The sequence below is a fragment of the Hylobates moloch genome, unplaced genomic scaffold, assembly GCF_009828535.3.
Source record: "Hylobates moloch isolate HMO894 unplaced genomic scaffold, HMol_V3 SCAFFOLD_3, whole genome shotgun sequence".
NCBI classification, from domain to species: Eukaryota; Metazoa; Chordata; class Mammalia; order Primates; family Hylobatidae; genus Hylobates; species Hylobates moloch.
Window position 1 is genome coordinate 91572289 of NW_026652278.1, and position 24298 is coordinate 91596586.

General features: G+C 42.0%; 1 protein-coding gene across 19 annotated transcripts in view; it reads left to right on the forward strand.

Annotated features, from left to right (window-relative positions):
* The window catches only part of PARD3 (par-3 family cell polarity regulator), a 716537-nt gene that overhangs the window by 687368 nt on the left and 4871 nt on the right, over window positions 1-24298 (forward strand). For all 19 annotated transcript variants that reach the window (XM_032143706.2, XM_058436553.1, XM_032143743.2 and 16 more), the window contains 2 exons: window positions 7227-7347; window positions 18991-19118. In XM_032143706.2, coding sequence (XP_031999597.1) covers window positions 7227-7347; window positions 18991-19118 — 249 coding nt within the window. The remainder of the gene's footprint in view (window positions 1-7226; window positions 7348-18990; window positions 19119-24298) is intronic.

Consider the following 24298-nt stretch of genomic DNA (forward strand, 5'->3'; position numbering starts at 1 on the left):
TGATTGATTTAATTTTGGTCATCAATCTCTATTACTCTTGTGAAAATACTCTTTTTAAAATTTGTATTTTACAAATGAAGAGCTTTGGAGCCTGATACATGTTTTACAAAGTGATATGCATGGCATAGTGAAATGAGGGTTGGACTGGGAGCCAGAAAATCTGGATTTTGGTCTCACTTTCCCCACTGGCCAGCTGGGAGATCCCCAGACAAACCACTTATCTTCTTTAAATGTCAGTTACTGCATTTGTAAACGTGTGCGTAGGTGGGTGGGTGGGTGGGTGTGTGAAATACTATGTTCTGCACCTATCTTATAAGGCATTTCTGAGAATAAAACAAAATTCAATACTATACAAAAAGAAGGCCGTATTGTTATTACTAACTGGTTAAATCAAACTACTACTTGAACTTACTTTTAAAGTGTTTTTCATTTTTGCTGTAAGAATCGCATTTTATTTATAGACCTCTGATGACTCATAAATAGGAACCTCGTGTCATGAAAATATTGCTGTACATTTGTGCAGCTGTATTTCATGGTGTCCTCTTACTTGATTATTACAACTCAGATATTTAGAGTAAAATTATTATCTCTACTTCATATATTTAAAAAACTTCAGCTTAGAAACCTTAAGTACGTTAGTCTAAGAAGGTACAGAAGCTAGGACCAGACCTTGTTGTTTCTGACTTTTAATGCAATGTCCTTTCCAAAAAAACTTCCCTGCCAACACCTTGCCAGATAACAGAAAGGAAATTAAGCTTTTAAAGAACAGTGCAGGGGGGTGGAGCCAAGATGGCCGAATAGGAACAGCTCCGGTCTCCAGCTCCCAGCCCCAGCGACACAGAAGACGGATGATTTCTGCATTTCTGCTTGAGGTACCGGTTTCATCTCACTAGGGAGTGCCTAACAGTGGGGGCAGGACAGTGGGTGAAGTGCACTGTGCGCGAGCCGAAGCAGGGCGAGGCATTGCCTCACTCGGGAAGCGCAAGGGGTCAGGGAGTTCCCTTTCCTAGTCAAAGAAAGGGGAAACAGACGGCACCTGGAATATCGGGTCAGTCCCACCCCAATACTGCGCTTTTCCAACGGGCCTGGAAAACGGCACACTAGGAGATTGTGTCCCGCACCTGGCTCGGAGGGTCCTGTGCCCACGGAGTCTCGCTGATTGCTAGCACAGCAGTCTGAGATCAAGCTGCAAGGCGGCAGCGAGGCTGGGGGAGGGGCGCCCGCCATTGCCCAGGCTTGCTTAGGTAAACAAAGCAGCCAGGAAGCTCGAACTGGGTGGAGCCCACCACAGCTCAAGGAGGCCTGCCTGCCTCTATAGGCTCCACCTCTTGGGGCAGGGCACAGACAAACAAAAACTCAGCAAGAACCTCCACAGACTTAAAGGTCCCTGTCTGACTGACAGCTTTGAAGAGAGTAGTGGTTCTCCCAGCACGCAGCTGGAGATCTGAGAACGGACAGACTGCCTCCTAAAGTGGGTCCCTCACCCCTGAGCAGCCTAACTGGGAGGCACCCCCCCAGTAGGGACAGACTGACACCTCATTCAACCGGGTACTCCTCTGAGACAAAACTTTCAGATGAACTATCAGACAGCTGAATTTGTGGTCTCACGAAAATCCGCTGTTCTGCAGCCACCGCTGCTGACACCCAGCCAAACAGGGTCTGGAGTGGACCTCTAGTAAACTCCAACAGACCTGCAGCTGAGGGTCCTGTCTGGTAGAAGGAAAACTAACAAACAGAAAGGACATCCACACCAAAAACCCATCTGTACATCACCATCATCAAAGACCAAAAGTAGATAAAACCACAAAGATGGGGAAAAAACAGAACAAAAAAACTGGAAACTCTAAAAAACAGAGCACCTCTCCTCCTCCAAAGGAACGCAGTTCCTCACCAGCAACGGAACAAAGCTGGATGGAGGATGACTTTGATGAGTTGAGAGAAGAAGGCTTCAGACGATCAAACTACTCTGAGCTACGAGAGGAAATTCAAAACAATAGCAAAGAAGTTAAAAACTTTGAAAAAATATTAGAAGAATGGATAACTAGAATAACCAATGGAGAGAAGGGCTTAAAGGAGCTGATGGGGCTGAAAGCCAAGTTTCGAGAACTACGCGAAGATTGCAGAAGCCTCAGTAGCAGATGCGATCAACTGGAAGAAAGGGTATCGCTGATGGAAGATGAAATGAATGAAATGAAGAGAGAAGGGAAGTTTAGAGAAAAAAGAATAAAAAGAAATGAACAAAGCCTCCGAGAAATTTGGGACTATGTGAAAAGACCAAACCTACGTCTGATTGGTGTACCTGAAAATGATGGGGAGAATGGAACCAAGTTGGAAAACACTCTGCAAGATATTATCCAGGAGAACTTCCCCAATCTAGCAAGGCAGGCCAGCATTCAGATTCAGGAAATACAGAGAACGCCACAAAGATACTCCTCGAGAAGGGCAACTCCAAGACACATAATTGTCAGATTCACCAAAGTTGAAATGAAGGAAAAAATGTTAAGGGCAGCCAGAGAGAAAGGTCGGGTTACCCACAAAGGGAAGCCCATCAGGCTAACAGCTGATCTCTCGGCAGAAACTCTACAAGCCAGAAGAGAGTGGGGGCCGATATTCAACATTCTTAAAGAAAAGAATTTTCAACCCAGAATTTGCTATCCCGCCAAACTAAGCTTCATAAGTGAAGGAGAAATAAAATACTTTACAGACAAGCAAACGCTGAGTGATTTTGTCACCACCAGGCCTGCCCTAAAAGAGCTCCTGAAGGAAGCACTAAACATGGAAAGGAACAACCGGTACCAGCCACTGCAAAAACATGCCAAATTGTAAAGACCATCGAGGCTAGGAAGAAACAATAGCAACTAACGAGCAAAATAACCAACTAACATCATAATGACAGGATCAGATTCACACATAACAATATTAACGTTAAATGTAAATGGGCTAAATGCTCCAATCAAAAGACACAGACTGGCAAACTGGATAAGGAGTCAGGACCCATCAGTGTGCTGTATTCAGGAAACCCATCTCACGTGCAGAGACACACATAGACTCAAAATAAAGGGATGGAGGAAGATCTATCAAGCAACTGGAAAACAAAAAAAGGCAGGGGTTGCAATCCTAGTCTCTGATAAAATAGACTTTAAACCAACAAAGATCAAAAGAGACAAAGAAGGCCATTACATAATGGTAAAGGGATCAATTCAACAAGAAGAGCTAACTATCCTAAATATATATGCACCCAACACAGGAGCACCCAGATTCATAAAGCAAGTCCTCAGTGACCTACAAAGGGACTTAAACTCCCACACAATAATAATGGGAGATTTTAACACCCCACTGTCAACATTAGACAGATCAACGAGACAGAAAGTTAACAAGGATATCCAGGAATTGAACTCAGCTCTACATAAAGTGGACCTAATAGACATCTACAGAACTCTCCACCCCAAGTCAACAGAATATACATTTTTTTCAGCACCACACCACACCTATTCCAAAATTGACCACATAGTTGGAAGTAAAGCTCTCCTCAGCAAATGTAAAAGAACAGAAATTATAACAAACTGTCTCTCAGACCACAGTGCAATCAAACTAGAACTCAGGATTAAGAAATTCACTCAAAACCGCTCAACTACATGGAAACTGAACAACCTGCTCCTGAATGACTATTGGGTACATAATGAAATGAAGGCAGAAATAAAGATGTTCTTTGAAACCAACGAGAACAAAGATACAACATACCAGAATCTCTGGGACACATTCAAAGCAGTGTGTAGAGGGAAATTTATAGCACTAAATGCCCACAAGAGAAAGCAGGAAAGATCCAAAATTGACACCCTAACATCACAATTAAAAGAACTAGAAAAGCAAGAGCAAACACATTCAAAAGCTAGCAGAAGGCTAGAAATAACTAAAATCAGAGCAGAACTGAAGGAAATAGAGACACAAAAAACCCTTCAAAAAATTAATGAATCCAGGAGCTGGTTTTTTGAAAAGATCAACAAAATTGATGGACCGCTAGCAAGACTAATAAAGAAGAAAAGAGAGAAGAATCAAATAGATGCAATAAAAAACGAAAAAGGGGATATCACCACCGATCCCACAGAAATACAATCTACCATCAGAGAATACTACAAACACCTCTATGCAAATAAACTAGAAAATCTAGAAGAAATGGATAAATTCCTTGACAAATACACCCTCCCAAGACTAAACCAGGAAGAAGTTGAATCTCTGAATAGACCAATAACAGGTTCTGAAATTGTGGCAATAATCAATAGCTTACCAACCAAAAAGAGTCCAGGACCTGACGGATTCACAGCTGAATTCTACCAGAGGTACAAGGAGGAACTGGTACCATTCCTTCTGAAACTATTCCAATCGATAGAAAAAGAGGGAATCCTCCCTAACACATTTTATGAAGCCAGCATCGTCCTGATACCAAAACCTGGCAGAGACATAACCAAAAAAGAGAATTTCAGACCAATATCCTTGATGAACATTGATGCAAAAATCCTCAATAAAATACTGGCAAACCGAATCCAGCAGCACATCAAAAAGCTTATCCACCATGATCAAGTGGGCTTCATCCCTGGGATGCAAGGCTGGTTCAACATACGCAAATCAATAAATGTAATCCAGCATATAAACAGAACCAAAGACAAAAACCACATGATTATCTCAATAGATGCAGAAAAGGCCTTTGACAAAATTCAACAACCCTTCATGCTAAAAACTCTCAATAAATTAGGTATTGATGGGACGTATCTCAAGATAATAAGAGCTATCTATGACAAACCCACAGCCAATATCATACTGAATGGGCAAAAACTGGAAGCATTCCCTCTGAAAACTGGCACAAGACAGGGATGCCCTCTCTCACCGCTCCTATTCAACATAGTGCTGGAAGTTCTGGCCAGAGCAATCAGGCAGGAGAAGGAAATAAAGAGTATTCAACTAGGAAAAGAGGAAGTCAAATTGTCCCTGTTTGCAGATGACATGATTGTATATCTAGAAAACCCCATTGTCTCAGCCCAAAATCTCCTTAAGCTGATTAGCAACTTCAGCAAAGTCTCAGGATACAAAATTAATGTACAAAAATCACAAGCATTCTTGTACACCAATAACAGACAAACAGAGAGCCAAATCATGAGTGAACTCCCATTCACAATTGCTTCAAAGAGAATAAAATACCTAGGAATCCAACTTACAAGGGATGTGAAGGACCTCTTCAAGGAGAACTACAAACCACTGCTCAATGAAATAAAAGAGGATACAAACAAATGGAAGAACATTCCATGCTCATGGGTTGGAAGAATCAATATCGTGAAAATGGCCATACTGCCCAAGGTAATTTATAGATTCAATGCCATCCCCATCAAGCTACCAATGACTTTCTTCACAGAATTGGAAAAAACTACTTTAAAGTTCATATGGAACCAAAAAAGAGCCCGCATCTCCAAGTCAATCCTAAGCCAAAAGAACAAAGCTGGAGGCATCACGCTACCTGACTTTAAACTATACTACAAGGCTACAGTAACCAAAACAGCATGGTACTGGTACCACAACAGAGACATAGATCAATGGAACAGAACAGAGCCCTCAGAAATGACGCCGCATAGCTACAACTATCTGATCTTTGACAAACCTGACAAAAACAAGAAATGGGGAAAGCATTCCCTATTTAATAAATGGTGCTGGGAAAACTGGCTAGCCATATGTAGAAAGCTGAAACTGGATCCCTTCCTTACACCTTATACAAAAATTAATTCAAGATGGATTAAAGACTTATATGTTAGACCTAAAACCATTAAAATCCTACAAGAAAACCTAGGCAATACCATTCAGGACATAGGCGTGGGCAAGGACTTCATGTCTAAAACACCAAAAGCAATGGCAACAAAAGCCAAAATCGACAAATGGGATCTCATTAAACTAAAGAGCTTCTGCACAGCAGAAGAAACTATCATCAGAGTGAACAGGCAACCTACAGAATGGGAGAAAATTTTTGCAACCTACTCATCTGACAAAGGGCTAATATCCAGAATCTACAATGAACTCAAACAAATTTACAAGAAAAAAACAAACAACCCCATCAAAAAGTGGGCAGAGGACATGAACAGACACTTCTCAAAAGAAGACATTTATGCAGCCAAAAAACACATGAAGAAATGCTCATCATCACTGGCCATCAGAGAAATGCAAATCAAAACCACAGTGAGATACCATCTCACACCAGTTAGAATGGCCATCATTAAAAAATCAGGAAACAATAGGTGCTGGAGAGGATGTGGAGAAATAGGAACACTTTTACACTGTTGGTGGGACTGTAAACTAGTTCAACCATTGTGGAAGTCAGTGTGGCGATTCCTCAGGGATCTCGAACTAGAAATACCATTTGACCCAGCCATCCCATTACTGGGTATATACCCACAGGACTATAAATCATGCTGCTATAAAGACACATGCACACGTATGTTTATTGCAGCACTATTCACAATAGCAAAGAGTTGGAACCAACCCAAATGTCCAACAACGATAGACTGGATTAAGAAAATGTGGCACATATACACCATGGAATACTATGCAGCCATAAAAAATGATGAGTTCGTGTCCTTTGTAGGGACATGGATGAAACTGGAAAACATCATTCTCAGTAAACTATCGCAAGGACAAAAAACCAAACACCGCATGTTCTCACTCATAGGTGGGAATTGAACAATGAGAACTCATGGACACAGGAAGGGGAACATCACACTCCGGGGACTGTTGTGGGGTGGGGGGAGGGGGGAGGGAAAGCATTAGGAGATACACCTAATGCTAAATGACGAGTTAATGGGTGCAGGAAATCAACATGGCACATGGATACATATGTAACAAACCTGCACATTGTGCACATGTACCCTAAAACCCTAAAGTATAATTAAAAAAAATAAAATAAAATAAAATAAAATAAAATTAAAAATAATAATAATAAAGAACAGTGCAAAAAAAAAAAAAGAATATCTAAAAATATTGTTTACCCTCTTGAATATCTAAAATACCTCAATAAGCCTTAATCCTAAAACCAAAATGAAAACATATTTTAAATGCCCAAATATTGTTATAAAAATTCACTTTCTCTTAAATGGCATCATTTCACAGCAAATTGCCATGTTTTGCTAGCAACTGTAGTTCACAGATAATATTTCTGAAGGGTATTCACTGCCGCCTCATCTCTCTTTCAGTAACAGATCAACTCCTAGCAACCATGATCGGATACAGCGTCTGAGGCAAGAATTTCAGCAAGCAAAGCAGGATGAAGATGTAGAAGATCGTCGACGGACCTATAGCTTTGAGCAACCCTGGGTAAGTAATTGGTTCTTCAGCACACTGAATGGTCCTACAACTTCCCTGCAGCAAAGGCCACTAAGCTATGACCTCAATGCTCTATGAAACGAGACAAGATGGAGCCAAATTCCTTTGACCTTTAACATATTGACCTTTTCCTCATTTCCATCTAGGTTTCATCATTGCTAATTTCATTTTATATCTTGTTCCACCATCTGTCCATTGCCTAATAGGTTTCACTAGCCTTATGACAAGACATAGCAAAAGTATTCTCACTCTCAACTAAGCATTTTTTTTAAATTTAGTAAATATTTTTCTATAGATAGATATTCTCAGAATCAGAGCCAAAATTGATTTGTTCAACACTTCTCCATTGTGCCTATAATGTACAAAGTACAGTGTTTAGTAATTCTTTTTTTTAAGAGATGAGGTCTCGCTTTGTCACACAGGCTACAGTGCGGTAGTGCGATCATAGCTCACTGCAGCCCCAAACTACTAGGCTTAGGCAATCCTCCTACCTCAGTCACCAGAGTAGCTGGACTATAGGCAAGTGCCACCACACCTGGTCAATTTTTTAGTTTTTTGTAGAGACTGAGCCTCACTATGTTGCCCAGGCTGGTCTCGAACTCCTAGGCTCAAGTGATCCTCATTCCTCAGTCTCCCAAAGTGTCAGGATTACAGTTGTGAGCCACTGTGCCAGGTCTAGTAATTCTTGATTCTTTAATCTTTTGCATCCCCCTTGTGTATTTGTTGAATCCATCTTATTCCAGTTCATCCTCCACATAGCCACCAGAGTGAAAAAACTTTAGATGGCTTTCTCAATGCCAGAACTGTGTTCTGATCTTGTGTCTCACTCTAGAGATGACAGCACCTCTGAGAGTGGAGGTGTTGGGGCAGATTTTTTGAGATGATGGGGAGTTTGAAGAATCTCTTTGGGAGACTTGAGAGTAAGTCTGTTAGAGGTGAATAAATAAGTTCCTTAAGGTAGGAAACTCTAGCATGGGGTATTAGGAAGTCCAGGCAGCATGGTAATTTGACCTAACCGGCAATGCTTAGAGGACTGGGAATAGAAGGAATAAATTTGTGGATTAATTCTTTAGTGGGGGTTGGAAGATAGACATGGCAGAAAGCAAAGGCAGGTGCTGGAGTCCTACCAAGGACACTGGGGAAGCATCGTGTGGTCCAGGTGGGGTGGCAAGTATAGCTCAAGGAAGGATTAGCCTCACAGCCTAGCAGTATGCAAGAGGGCTCAGGATCTAGGGGTTCTCAAGCCTAGAAGGTTGTGGTCAAAACAGTGTAGTTTTTGGACTCTAGGATCTTGGAAGTAGAGGTGATAGTTCAGACGATGTTGAGGTCTAAGGCGTGCCATCTTTGCATGTTACAGAAGTAGAGTGGAGATTAATGTCCACAAAGTTGACAAGTTCAGTTCAGACAAAGTGTTGGGAATATCATTTACTAGATATTTGGAAGAGTAGGACAGAAGGAAGAATAGTGTTATAAAAGGCTGGAGGCCAGGCATGGTGGCTCATACCATCACCCCAACACTTTGGGAGGCCAAGGCGGGAGCATTGCTCGAGCCCAGGAGTTTGAGACCAGCCTGGGCAACATAGGGAGACCCCATCTCTACAAAAAAAAAAATGTTTTTAATTACCCAGATGTGGTGGCACAGGCCTGTGGTCCCAGCTACTCAGGAGACTGAGTTGGGAGGATTGCTTGAACCCGGGAGGTTGGGATTGCAGTGAGACTCTGTCTCAAAAAAAAAAAAAGGCTTGACATTACAAAAAAAAAAAAAAGGAGCATTTTATTTGAAGAAGGGTAAACTACCCAGCTGATGTGGAACTGAGAGGTTGGTTATGTTGAAGGGAAGGGGAGATTAAAGGTAGAAATGTAGGAAGAGCCTTCAATGCTAGATTGAAAGTTTGAAGAGAAATAGTGCTAGGAAAGAACACTGGCCCAGTAGCCAGGTGGCCCGGCTCTCCCGGCCTCAGTTTTCTTATCTCTCAACCAAGATTAGAATAAATGATTGCAGGCCAGGCACAATAGCTTATGCCTGTAATCCCAGCACTTTGGGAGGCCAAGGTGGGCGAATCACTTGAGGCCAGGTGTTTGAGACCAGCCTGGGCAACATGATGAAACCCCATCTCTACTAAAAATACAAAAATTATCCAGTCCTGGTGGCACATGCCTGTAATTCAGGCTACTCAGGAGGCTGAGGCAGAAGAATCACTTGAACCCGGGAGGCGGAGGTTGCAGTGAGCCAAGATCATACCACTGCCCTCCAGCCTGGGCGACAGAGCAAGACTCTGCATAAAAAAAAAAAAAAAAAGAATAAATGATTGGATGTCAGTTACTAAACCCTTTGATGAAATGAAAGTTTAAGAAGAAGCTGAATGTAAAGCAGATGCAAGTAGAACCCCTCTAGTTGACTATAGAGGCTGGATCCTGTTAGCTGCTGCTGAAGATCAGAGCTTCTCAAAGTGTGGTCCACAGAACAGCACCTTTAGCATCACCTAGAAATGTGTTAGAAATACAGATTCTTGGGCCCTGCATTGACCCTACTAGATCTAAACTTCTACGGGTGGGGCCCAGGAATCTGTATTTTAATAAGCTTTCCAACTCATTCTGAAACAAGTTCAACTTTGAGAATCACTGTTCTAAAGTCTAGACGATCTCTGAGGTCCTTTTTCGTCCTGAAACACAGTGCTCACAATATATTACTCTACATAAAGCAAGAAACCAATAAATGCTGCTCATTAAGGGATTTAGTGACCAAATTAGAGTTTGAGAAAGATTAGTTTTCTGGAGGAAAGGCAAAGAGGAAAATATGCGAGAAGCAGTACTACCGTTGACCCTTAAAGAACATGGGGGTTGGAGGGCCATCCCCCTTCCTCCTCACACAAACAATCAGAAATCCCCATGCAACTTCTGACTTCCTGAAAACTTAACTACTGCACCAATATCCCGCTGTTGAACAGAAACCTTACCAATAACATAGACAGTTGGTTAACACACACTCTGTACGTTATATGTATTATATGCTGTATTCTTACAGTAATATAAACTAGAAAGAAAATGTTATTAAGAAAAAAAGAAGAGAACATACATTTCCTTTTCATTAAATGGAAGTGGATCATCATAAAGATCTTCTCCATTGTCTTCAGATTGAGTAGGCAGGGGAGGAGGAGAAAGGAGTAAGTCTTGTCTCAGGTTGGCAGAGGTGGAAGAAACTCTGTGTGTCAGTGGACCCTCAAAGTTCAAACTCATGATGTTCAAGGGTCAACTGTAGTTTGAAGAGCTTTAACTTAGTTCAGGTGAGGAAGATGGGGCAACTGGCAATGTGGGATCAGCATCCAGGTGTAAAAGCACCTCGTGAAATCAATTCTTGCCTAACTTTGGGAGGTTATAAAACAAGTTCCCTGGAAAATCTCTAATTGTCTTCTGCAACAATATTACTATTAATGGCATTTTTCTAAGGTATTTAGTTCATTTTCCTAGATGATCAAGCAAATTGAATCATTTCCATGTAGCAACATGACAGAATTATGTTAATGTGCTTATATTGTTTGGCATAATTGACTCAATCCATTCCTACTACATTTCTTGAAACAGGATTCTTTTGTGATGTGTGATAAATACATTCTTAACTATGTATTTTTACACAAAGAGGCTGAAAAGAGTAATGAGCATGGTGTCAAGCTGAAGGAGAAAACAGCAGCTGAATATGGAAATAGTTAACACACATGCACACAGTTCCAACCTGGCACAGCCTCGCCTGAGCTTATCATTCTCCATACCATGCCATGAGGAGCAGTGTTCGTCATTTGACTTTGCCTGGGAATGTGGATTCCAAACCAGCATCTTGACATTTACTCTTTAACTAATTACTTAATTCATCAAATTCATTGAGTTCTTACTATGTCCCAGGCATTGTGGTTGGTATGGGAGAACAAAGATCGAAAAGAAAAAATGCCCTCAGAACTCTCCAGTGGAACTGATAAAAAATAAAGGAATACTTGGTACCATATAGCAGAGGTAGGCTAGGGGTGTGCATGGGGTGTTGAGAACCACAGAGCTGTGAGGACCACATCAGTGTGCGGTGGTCAGAAAAGGCTTGAAAGAACCCCTCTTTGAAGTTGGAATATATTTTAAATATATAACAGAGAAGCAGACATATGTCTTTGAGAACTCAGATTGATGAGTTTATTTCTGGTTTCTGACATCATATCCACATGCGAGACCTCCACGTTTGTTTGAGGCTAAATGAGTGTTTCCTACTTCTTAGTTCTAGATGTTTTTCATTGGGAAAAGTGAAAATGATTTGAAATTCGTTTTGGTTTCTTTATAAGGTTTTAACTTTGAATGAGAACAGTGAATAGGCTGGAATGCATTTCTATGTTATCTACTTAATATGAACAATCATGTTAGGGAAAATGTTTGAAAAAATCTTGTACCTTTGCAAACTCAACTACTGAGGGTCGTGGACCAAATTATTGTATATCAAAATGCCATAGCAACTTCAGACAGACAACTTGGCTTGTATTAGCGTTTCCGGTAATGAGTGAGCAGGGAATTATTTGGATGACAGGCTGATTACCTTAGAAATGGAATAATTTCCTAAATTATGGGTCACAAGTTGACCTTTTCTTTTCTTTTCTTCTTTTCCATTTTCAAGCAACTGAGATCTTGCACCATTTTACTGATCATGTAAATGAGCTTAAAGTGACTGGAATTCTACTTAGTGTATTAATTTTCATACCAATTCTTATGGTTATCTTAGGAAGAGCTGCTCAGTTGTTTAAAATGTAGCTTGGTCTGTGGTTTTAATTATCTGTTTTACAAAATGAGCTTTTTGCATCTTGGAATCCTTTTCTTCTCTTCTCTTATGTATTCTGACCTTGAAGGGTCACTGTATTTGGAAGGGATAGGACCATGATCTCATTCATTGGAATAGTTTGTAATCATTTTAGTTTTAAGGAACCACAAACTCACCTTCAAGCTGTGTGTACAACTGAGCCCATATTAGTTGAAATTGTCATGCTTGTTAGAAATGCCCACACACAAAGTGCAGCGACATGTGTCATATAGAAAAATATGTAAGCCAATTACTTTACATACAGAGCAGGATGCTGCAGAAAATTCATCCAAGTAGCCCTTTCAATCCACCTATTTTGAAAATGTTCTCTATAAGCTCTAGCAGTACAGAATGCACCTGTTCCTGGGCCTGAGGGAGCTGATTTGGGGCACAAAAGTTCTTTAGATGAGCAGAGGCCCAGAAAATTTCCTTAGCTCCATAATTGAAGTGAATTCTCTCCCAAGTTGAGCAAGAGAGAAGAAAAAGCAACTTCTTCCTCACGTAGTGCCAGGTGCAACATAAATAAAGCAGTAAGTTGCTTTAAATCTTTCTTAAGATAATGGAACAATAGGTGAGGTTAGGGTTATTATCACCGAGCTTCGATATGTACAGGACTTAGTGTTGCTTTTAAAAGAACTAAATTGCAGGCTGCAGACATAAGTACAGTATGCCCTAAAAACTTTGCAGATACCTGAGTGTTGCTCACAAGGAGACTTGCTGGCTGAGACGATTGATAGATGGGATAATGGAGCCTTTAATAATAGCTGTATTGCTAAATCCTTTCCATCCCAGGTTGGGAGTGACTGAAAGTAGTTTAGTCCTTCAGGTAGAAAATTGATACTCTGCAATGTGAATATCCTCTTCTCCCTCAAGCTTGCTTGTTTCCTAGCTGTCTGTCTTTCAATGAATAACAAAATCTGTCCTTTTCTCCCTTTTCCTGTTTCAGACTTTAATAGCTCTCCCTGCCCTCTTAGGGCTCTGCCTGCTTTAATTGGCAAGGCAATCACAGCACACAGCCACTCTATACCACTAGATTGCCTCCCTGTGCCTGGGGAATTTCAGAAAATGGTGGTTTTCCTTTTGTTTCCATCTTTTTTAAGACTTAAAAAGTATCTGCTGTCATTTTCTCATAGCGGCCTCCATGCCTTGACTCAAAAAATGCTGCCTTAGTTGACAGCCTTGAAATGAGTATGACCCTAGCTCTAGTTGGGTGGAAATCACCTCCCATAGAAATAGACCTGGAGGGCTGGGCACGGTGGCTCACGCCTATAATCCTAGCACTTTGGGAGGCCCAGGTGGGCGGATCGCGAGGTCAGGAGTTCGAGACCAGCCTGGCCAACATAGTGAAACCCCGTCTCTACTAAAAATACAAAAATTAGCCGGGTATGGTGGCAGGCACCTGTAATCCCAGCTACTCAGGAGGCTGAGGCAGGAGAATCACTTGAACCCGGGAGGCGAAGGTTGCAGTGAGCCGAGATCACGCCATTCACTCTAACCTGGCGACAAGAGCAAGACTCTGTCTCAAAAAAAAAAAAAAGAAAGAAAGAAATAGACCTGGAGATAAGCCATCTGCAGAAAGGTGCCCATCACACGTGGAGAGAGCCTCTGTACTGTCGCAAAGTCAGCACTTTATTCTGCTCTGTGACCTGTCCCCTAGCCAAAGGCTCTGTGACTCATGGCCATGCTATGCTCAGAAGCCTTGGGTGGTGGGAACTCCTGAAGCTACCTTGGGTTGCCATTAGCCCAGATACTAAAGTGCCTGGCTTGTTTTGTAGAGCAACCTTTTTATTTTCAGTGTTCCTGTTGCTTAAGTTGGGGGTGGGGATAAAAGATCTAAGCACTGGTGTGAAAGATGAGGTGAAGACAAATACTATTAATACCAAAACATTCATTTCTAAAAACTTCATGAGGGAAACAGGTGTGCTTTGCAGTCTTTTCAGCCATTACTCACATCCTTAGTAGCAATTAAGCTTTTCAACATTCAAGACCCACAAGAGTTCAGTCAATAGTTACATAATTATGGCATGTGTGGGTGGGTGCGGAAGGCTGGGAAGGCAGGATGGGTAGACAAAAGTTAACGTTGTTTTGATTAAAAGTTGTACATAAGTCTACTGAAGAAAATAATTACCAATATTAGCACTGGCCACTTTTCAACAGAGTCAACAGTTGACACTCTTTACATGATTTAATGGCATAAAAATGATTTCTGCTTCCTACCAAATCTTTAAATTGCTACTCTTATCAGAATATGGAATTCCTATTAGGGTCACAGCTCATATGAATTGCTAAAGTAAGGATTGTGAATCTCAAGGGAATGCCATTGGTCTTTTCGTCATCAGCATCATTCTCACCATCATCTTCATCACAGGTTTTCATTCAGAGTGCTTGAATGTTTTGTATTTTATTTTTTGTTTTCTATATGTGCCCTTGGACATACGAAATTTTGCAGATTTTTATCATTCATAATTTAAGGAGAAAATCTGCTCAAAATGATCCTTTATAAAAATATTACGTGTGTATGGGTATATATATACACGTGCACACCCACACATACTTACACACTATTTTCCTTGTCTATAAGAAGAAAAATGATAGATTATATGAAATTATTGAATATTCTATGTAAATGTTAATGTAACAATGATTTTATTTCATAAGTGGCAGCACAGTTGCATATTAAGCTGTCAAAGTCTTACAGTATTACCTAGTTCTGATTAGTACTGAAACTTTGTACTGTGGATATTCATGTTTGTTCTTTATTAACTATTAAATATTTCGTTTTGCATTTTCATTTTTTTCTATTTTTATTTTGAATCAATGATTTTATTTAATTAAGAGAAATGCTTAATGACTTAATTCATAAAACACTGTATGAGACCATTACAAGCATGTAATCTCCAGCACTTTGGGAGGCGAAGGTGGGAGGATCACTTGAGATCAGGAGTTCAAGACCAGCCTGGGCAACACAGCAAGACCTTGCCTCTACAAAAATTAAAAAGAAAAAAAAAATTAACCAGGCATGGTGGTGCATACCTGTAGTCCTGGCTACTGAGGAGGACAGCTTGAGCCCAGGAGTTTGAGGCTGCAATGAGCTATGATTGCGCCACTGTACTCCAGCCTTGGCAACAGAGCAAAATTCTGACTCTAAAATAAAAACAAAAAATGTTAAAAAAAAAAAACTGTGAAAATTTTTTTTATATTTTACCCTACTAAATGATACCAACATTGTATAGCTTCCTCAAGCTTGAACTATCATCCCTTTATAATCTGTGAGAAAGACAAGTACTTTGTAGTCCACTTACAAAAAAAAAATACATATTTTTCACTTGTGGTTTTAAACATAGGCCATGAAGAGATTCACGTGTCGTGGCTCTCCAGCGTCCTGTGTAATATATACTCGTGTGTTTATTTCCATCTTACAGTCTCTATTGTTATTATGGCCCTGGCAGCCGTGGTTGTTTTTTTATTTAAAAGGTCATTGCTTGTAACCAATTTCATCACAGGGTTATTTGTAATTTGCACTGTTAGAACAGAGCTTCGCCTTGTTCTCTGGTGAATCTCCAGAGTTATTACAATTATGCCTACCCAGGTATTTCCCTAGGTGGGTGTTACTTTGTCGCTGCAGTTGTTGATGATATTTTATTTGAAAACATACACTTCTCTGTGAGGTTACAAATTACCTCTTTTCTTCACTTTATTTTTGTGCTTGGACTCAGATACATTATTTTGTTCCTGCCATAGGGATTGAAGCCACAGTGTGTAAAATTCGAGATTGCCATTGTAATACTGTTCATCCAGTTTTTGTTTTTAAGAGGTCTTCATTTAAATTGTGAATTAGAGGGGTGATTTTTTTATTCAGGCCAAGTGTCAAACTTGCCAGGATGAACTTATTTAGTTGTTGCTCTGGGCTGGTCTAAATCTTCCTTGAAATATGTGACCTGTTAGAGAGTTTTATCTTAAAGATAAGAGTGATTCTCTTTAGTAACCCACCCTTTTGTAAGTTCTGAAAAGAGAAACGGAGTAAAATATTAATGGTGAAGCCAATGTTTATGTTTCTTCCTGGTGAGCATGATAGTATGAAATATGTCAGTTTGCTGATCCCAAACTCTTTCACTCCTTTTAAGTTTTCAGACCCCATATGCCGATAATGTCATCATTGGAATGTATCCAGATCCAACTAGATACTTGTAGCTGATAAAGTTTGAGGTGAACAGTGTCAGAAAACACACAGCAGAAAAAGCAAGTCCTTCAACTTCTTTTTTCTCTGTCAGAATCAAATTTTCAGGCCTATGGGAGAAACAACTTAAAAATACACCTGAAATTTCTACAAGACCTTGTAATTTCCCTTCACATCTCCACAAGCAGCTTGTCACAGAACAGCACGAGCTTAAAAAGCTGGTTACTAAATCCTGCTGCAGAATGCCAGATCTTTCAAGACTGTTTGACACATGCATATAGCTTACACTGAGTGAAAAGGAAAGGAAAATGTGGTTCTTTTGAGGGTGTAAAGGAAATGGTGTAGTGTTTTCTTTCTGTCCAGTGGTTTATCTCAAGCTTCCCATTGCTCACCATGACAAGAAAACAGCTCAGTTTCCTTTTTGGCCAGCCTCGTCAAGTGTTATGGAAGAAAATGTCTGTCTCTTTTAATGCAGTTGATGAACATTGTTTGCATAAGCAGAACTCGCTCAGCGAAGTGTTTTTCTTGCTGAAGGCCTCACTGATGTGTTATTTGAACGGTGTTGTGAAGCGGATCTCTGAACACACATTTGTTCCAGTGAGTGTGGTTATAAAGCCCCTAGTAGAGACTGGGGTGTTGTAAAGCCTAATCTCCTCACACATTATTTTTGTATCGGGATATTTTTAATATGCTCACTAACTAAGCCCATATGCTTTGAAATGTTTGTCCTGTATATTGCTTCATTACTGCTTGTCAACAAGTAAGGTTGTGCTGGCTTTGCAGAAAGAGAACAATAGATGATGCTTGATTTCTTTCTGTGCTGGCCAAAGCCAACCATAGGAGCCATTCTTTTGGTAACAAGGCTACCTGTTATCTTACAACTCGCCAAATGAATGCTCAGACTCTGTTGTTTTAGAAAATCATTATCAGGGCAAAGTCTACCATTAGCTTTCAACTCTAAAAGAAAATCAATAACTTGTTTCTAACAGACATTCCTCACTCAGACTATGCCTGTTGCACAACGTTGCATAACAGAGGGGGAACTGAGGGTGGCCAGTACTGAAAAGGATCACTTAAGGGGCCTACTGCTGATGCTGTGACAAACATTGGGATGTTTCGTAAATGTAGAGGCATCATTGTCTATTTTGAGCACAGCTACTTTTATTTCAAAAGGCCAGATCTAGAAGGTAAGCTAACCATTGTCAGTGAGAAATTGAAGCATCCCAGAAACCTGATCTGTACAATGCAGTATACACATTCAGTAATCTGATTTCGGTGAGAAGCACCAATCACCAGATGACTTGCTGACCAAAGTATGTTTTTTCTTTTCTTTCTTTTCGTTTTTTCCTTTTTTTTTTTTTTCTTTTTTTGAGACAGGATCTTGCACCATCACCCAGGCTGGAGTGCAATGGCACGGTCATGGCTCACTGCAGCCTCAGTCTCCTAGGCTCAAGTGGTCCTCCTGTCTCAGCTTCCCAAGTAGCTGGGATCACAGACATGTGCCACTGCACCTGACTAATTTTTAAATATTTTTTTGCAGAGACAGGGTCTCACTGTGGTGCCCAGGCTGGTCTTGAACTCCTGAAATGGAGTGCTAACCAAAGTATTTAGTTAGGAGGATTAAAGTGTTCTCTGTAGGGGATGATTAACCTAGGTAAATTGCCATTTCCTAATAACTAAGGTAAAATGCATCACCTAATAACCAATTTAAGTAGCGATTAGCTTTTGGGTTTGTTCTTTTGATAGGCATTTCTGTTCCCTGTTTGGCTGCCATCTGTGGATTGCAGGAGACCTGTTGGTACCTAGTTTAAACTAATCTTGGCTTAAAATTTCACTGTCATCCTGTAATAAAAGGGGAATCAGCTATACTGTATCCTGCTGTAAAACTAAAATATATACCTACCCCCCAAAATTCATCAACATGGCCACCTCACACTTTTGAGAGCTGGAGCAAATTTTTATTTTTGTTTTTTTGGCATTAACATCTTCTAGCTTTTGGAAGAGCCTCATTCTCATTGTATCTGCTCTGTGTATTCTGGAGAGAGGTAAATGGTGTCTTATGTCAGCATTTACCAAGCCTCATTATAAAGACTAGACGCTGGGTTTAGTGGCTTACACCTGTAATCTCAGCACTTTGGGAGGCTGAGGCAGGATTGCTTGAGGCCAGGACAACATAGGGAAACCCCATCTCTACCAAAAAAAAAAAAATTAGCCAGGCATGGTGGCCTGTGCCTGTAGTCCCGATTACTCGGGAGACTGAGGTGGGAGGATCACTTGAGCCCAGGAGTTCAAGGCTGCAGTGAGCTACTGCACTCCTGCTTGGGTGACAGAGTGAGATCCCATCTCTAAAAAAAAAAAAAAAAAAAAAATTAAAGAAGACAGAAAGTTTGATCTCTTCAATTTAAACCACATGCCAAAGCCAAAATCACAGTTTAAGAAAATTGAGTGTTTGTGGGCTCATAAGAGCAAATATATGTATGCCACTTTTCTCAAAGAAACGATTTTGAAAAACAAATCACAGAATTTTCAAAATTTTCAAAGTCAATTCATAAGAATGGAAATGGAGTCAACCAGTTGTGTGATCTGTACAGATCTTTCTGGTTAACGATGTGCTTGTATTTTCCTCTTCCAGCCGAACGCACGGCCGGCGACGCAGAGCGGGCGGCACTCGGTGTCCGTGGAGGTGCAGATGCAGCGGCAGCGGCAGGAGGAGCGCGAGAGCTCCCAGCAGGCCCAGCGCCAGTACAGCTCTCTGCCTCGGTATGAGGACGCTTGGCCGAGCCTCCAGATGCCCCCGGCCCTTTAAGATCCCCCGCCCTTTAGGAACGCGCTCCTTCCCAAGTCACTGGGGCCTCTCCAGCTTGCCCCTGGTAGCAACAGAGGAACCAATAAAAATGTCCGGTGGCTACTGTTCCTTAGCGTGGGTGGGGGGCTGTCGTACTGCGAGGCCAGGGGAAATGCCCATTGCAGGAGATGCCAGTATTTTCACCCACAAGCTCCCTAAAAAAGTGAAGCGACTCGTGTACTGGCTTCTTAGTATTGGCTCTCCTGCTTCCTGTGTGGACAAGACAGTATCTTCATCTGAAAAATGGGAAGATAACCCTTATTTGGCTTAGCACATAGGGTAATTAGAATAAATGATACTTCATAAATCCAGAGCTCCATAAAAGGCTCGAGAGTCAGTGCCGCATACGCCGTGGTTGTGTGGGATCCGTGGTCCCAAACCTCACTCTCTTACTGTCCCATCATCACTGCTGTCACCCATGTTTAACTTTAGAGGGTCTCAGGGATGTTGAGCTTGTTAGCTGGGAACCGAGCAAGAAACCCTTACCTGCCTGCTCCCCAGGGGAGACGCCTTGGCCCAGTTCTCTGACAAAGGCCTGCAAGGGTCTCAGGGTGACTGAGTGCCAGTACATTGAAACAGTAACTATTTTTCCATCAAAGTTTTTCTTCCAGGCATAGTAAAGAATAAAAATGTTGAAAAACATTCAGCTTTTTAAACTTCCCAAAACAGGTGACTCCTGTAGTCACAATTCTTATAGGCATTTGTTGCTGTATTTCAAAATCAGGTGACAAAGACATATTTTAAGTGGGAAAAGATTCATTTGCCATGTTGATATCAGGTAGACTTTTGACTTTGAGCAAAACAGTTTTGGGGAGTTAGGAGACAAATGCTTATCTTGACTGACCAATGTAGAGTGATCTTGATCAATTTCTAATAAAGATGAGTCCTGGCCAGGCACGATGGCTCAGGTCTGTAATCCCAGCACTTTGGGAGGCTGAGGCAGGCAGATCATTTGAGCCCAGGAGTTCAAGACCAGCCTGGGCAACATGGCAAAACACTATCTCCATAAAAAATACAAAAATTAGCCGGGCATGGTGGCACATGCCTGTAATCCCAGCTCTATGGGAGGCTGAGATGGGAGGATCGCTTGAGCCTGGGAAGCAGAGGTTACAGTGAGCCGAGATCATACCACTGCACTCCAGCCTGGGTGACAGAGCAAGACCCTGTCTTGAAAAGATGAATTTCTTTACATGTTAAATAATCACTGTAACAACCACGAGGGACTTCACCACATGGACACAGGTTAGCCAAGGGGACATGGATGTGAATGAGTCTCCATGGGGATGAGTGCCATCTATTGCAGCAGTTTATTCATTCAGTTGTTCTTTTTCAATCCATAAGGCTATATATATCCCTTTGAGTACTAAATTATTTTTTCCTTTAAAGAGGAGAATTGCCAGGTTCTTTAGCCTGCTCTAGGTAAGAGTCATTAAAGTTTTGGTCTTTATAGGACCTTTGAGATAATCTTATCTTACAAGGAAACAGCTTAGAGTAAGTAAATTTCCCCCAGCTCACACAGCTAGTAAGTCATTTTGCCAGCATTCAAACCTGAACCTGCCCATGCCCTAAACCATGATTTTATAAGGCCCGTTGCTATCAAGGGCTTCTGCTCCCAAATTTTTTGAGACAGAGTCTTGTTCTCTTGCCCAGGCTGGAGTGCAGTGGCGTGACCTTGGCTCACTGCAACCTCCACCTCCCAGACTCAAGCAATTCTCATGCCTTAGCCTCCCAAGTAGCTGGGATTACAAGCATGCACCACCTCGCCTGGCTAATTTTTGTATCTTTAGTAGAGAAGGGGTTTGCCATGTTGTCCAAGCTGGTTTCGAACCCCTGGCCTTAAGTGATCTGCCCACCTTAGCACCCCAAAGTGCTGGGATTACAGGTGTGAGCCACCACGCCTGGCCCCAAATTTGGGATATTAACAGGTGCAAAGTTCCCCTCAGTGCTCTCCTGCCCTCAGCATTTAGAAGGAGGTCACTGTGTGAATCAACCCAGTGAATCAAATGCCTAAGCACTTGAAGAATTAGACATCAAGGTTCGTCTGTGTAAAATCCACCCTATACCCCACTCCACCACTCCCCTCTCCCCCCCGCCCCCCACTGCCCTCCAGTCTGTGTGGCTGCATTCCATCGGAAGGGTGAGCTGACAGCATGGATGAATTGGCCCACCTGGCGTGGCCCTGTCTGCACGACCACACGGGTGGGCCAGGGCACTTCATAGCTTGTGTGGACAGTGTTGTCAGGGCAGGGTCTGTGTTCTTATTTTTATTGGCCAATTGTTTGGCTTCATATATTTTGGCCGTGCCTGAGAGTGTCTCTAAGGATTGAAAGAGAAACATAACAAAGTGTGTATAATGAGAGCAGTGACGTGGGAGCTGCCAAGGGCTGAGAAAGGGAGGAGGGAGAGACAGCGGTGGGCGGGCCGGGAAGGCAGGGCAGTTGCAAGGGAGAAGGGGCACTTGGGTCCCAGTCCTCAGAAGAGGCAAAAGACAGAGGCAGGTGCTTCCACTGAATTTCTCCTGGTTGCATTCCAAAGTAGCTCACGCATTCCCACCAAACCTTTCGTCCTCACCTTCCCATTCCTCTCCCTTCTTTACTCTCAGCCCCGACATCTCTTCCCTTCTCCGCCTCTCCCTGCGGAAGCGCCTGGTAGAGATATCTATATTTACATGCAGAGGAGGGTTGCAGCCGCTACCGCTAGTGCCTCCGCTGTTATTTAGTGTTGCCCTAAATAACTACAGCTTTCCCTCTGGGTTAATTGTAGCTCCCTATTTTTAGTCATTTTATCCTATTTAGATATGAGAAAAGCAGACATCCTCAACTTAAAGAGTTACGTAAGTTTGGGCAGCAGAGGCTGGTAGGCTTCTGCAGTATCTTCTTGTCTTCCTTTAGAGAACAATTTATCAATGGGAATCTTCCTGTCTGTGAGGGAGATTAGGAACGTAGAACCCTGCATCCAGCTTGATGCCTTGCAAAGCAGCCCCACTCTGCGGCAGGCTTTGTGCAGAGATCTGAAGGAAGGGAAAGAAAGCAAACAGGAGGTCAGGGGGACCGCAGCCACCTCCATGAGCGTGAGTCAAGTCCAAGTTTCTGACATGTGATATTCTTCAAAGACACTTGACCTCTGCTTTTCGGATGTTGACAATTAACAGAGTTTTGTCTAAACAAGTTGGTATGGCATTAGAAACCAAAAAGATTACACACAGAAAAAAGTATAGTTACAAAGTGGAGCATAAAATAAAACAAATGGTCTGTGCTTTGTATCACTTGCATTAGATAAGGTGGTTTGAATTAGAGGCATGTATATGAGGAAGAGTGGTTTGTAAATTCTAACTGTAAGTAAGAAACTCTATGGACAGAATTCAAGTCACATTTTGGAATGTCAATGAGAAACACTGGCCAGGTGGTAACACTAGTTGGCAGGAAAAGGGACCTGTGTGGTGGCCCCGCACTCAGTTCTCAATCAGAGTAGGATTTTTGTTTGTTTTTCTTTTTCTAAAATAATTTATTTTTTATTATAAATTATAGGCTGGGCGTGGTGGCTCACGCCTGTAATCCCAGCATTTGGGATGCCAAGGCAGGCAGATCACGAGGTCAGGAGATCGAGACCATCCTGGCTAACATGGTGAAACCTCGTCTCTACTAAAAATACAAAACATTAGCCAGGCGTGGTGGCGGGCGCGTGTAGTCCCAGCTACTCGGGAGGCTGAGGCAGGAGAATGGTGTGAACCCGGGAGGCGGAGCTTGCAGTGAGCCGAGGTCGCGCCACTGCACTCCAGCCTGGGTAACAGAGCAAAACTCCGTCTCAAAAAAAAAAAAAAAGAAAAAATTATAAATTGACAGTTTATAATTGTATAATTTGTGGGGCACAAAGTGATGTTATGATCTATGAATACAGCATAAAAGAATTAATTAAGTTTAATTAATCAAGTTAGCTAACATATCCATCACCTCAAATATTTACTCTCTCAGCAGTGTGAAATGTACAATACTCTGTTATTAACTATACCTACCATGCTGTGCAATAGAACAAACAGAAAAATTGCTCCTCTGTCATTGAGATTTGTACCCTTTGACATCATCTTTTTTTAATTCCGAAATTAGTTCCTTTCCTTAATATCCAAAAGGCAGCCCCCAAACGGGACAGAGGCGTGCGTAGTCACAGGCACTGGTAAAGAGACGTAAGGTTCTTGGTTTGGTGTTTCCCTTCATTTTCTTTTCCTGCCTCTCCATTTCCTGTTCATCTTTCTCCCCTCCCTCGGCTCCCCGTCTGCTGTGGTCTGACTTCCTCGAAAGCCTTGTGTACCTCACCCTCCAAGCTGTGTCTCTGCTCCCTCCCACGTTCTCTCCAGGAGACCCATTTGTTATGTCTCCAATCTACTTCCCAACTTCTTAGCCTCGCTCCCTCTGTCTTCCTCCATCTCTCTGTGTCCCCCTCACCCTGGTGGCTTAATGGCTTTCCTCGGGCATCAGATCTTTGGTCTGAGTCCTCTCCATGCTGATGGTCTCCAGGCCATGTTGGAGGTGGTTGTAATCTTTAGGTGATAATCTTTAGGTGATTGTTATTGCCAAACCGCAGTAATTGCTTTGAGTGGATTTAGCAATGTCCAGGGGCTCATTGCAGGACCAAGCAACCCTATGTGTTGGTTATAAAGAAATTCAGTGAAAGGAGATTGATATTTTGTTGCTGTTGTTACCCGTGGCCTTAGCCAAGGGCTCACAGGACAGCAGGACGAACACAGGCTTCCCTCTGATCTCTGCAGCAGTGTGCCAAAGTTGCCCTCGCTTAGCAAGGGTTCCTTTCTCCTCCGGTGCTTTTCTGTGTCTTGGTATCTCTACTCAATCCCTCCAACCAAGGAAGGGAAAGCTAACTTTAAAAAACAATTTTTGGCCCAGCAGAGTGGCTCATGCCTGTAATCCCAGGACTATGGGAGGCTGAGGTCAGCAGATCACTTGCGTTCAGGAGTTCAAGACCAGCCTGGTCCAACATGGTGAAATCCTGTCTCTACTAACAATACAAAAATTATCCAGGTGTGGTGGTTTGTTCCTGTAATCCCAGCTACCTGGGAGGCTAAGACAGTTGAATCACATGAACC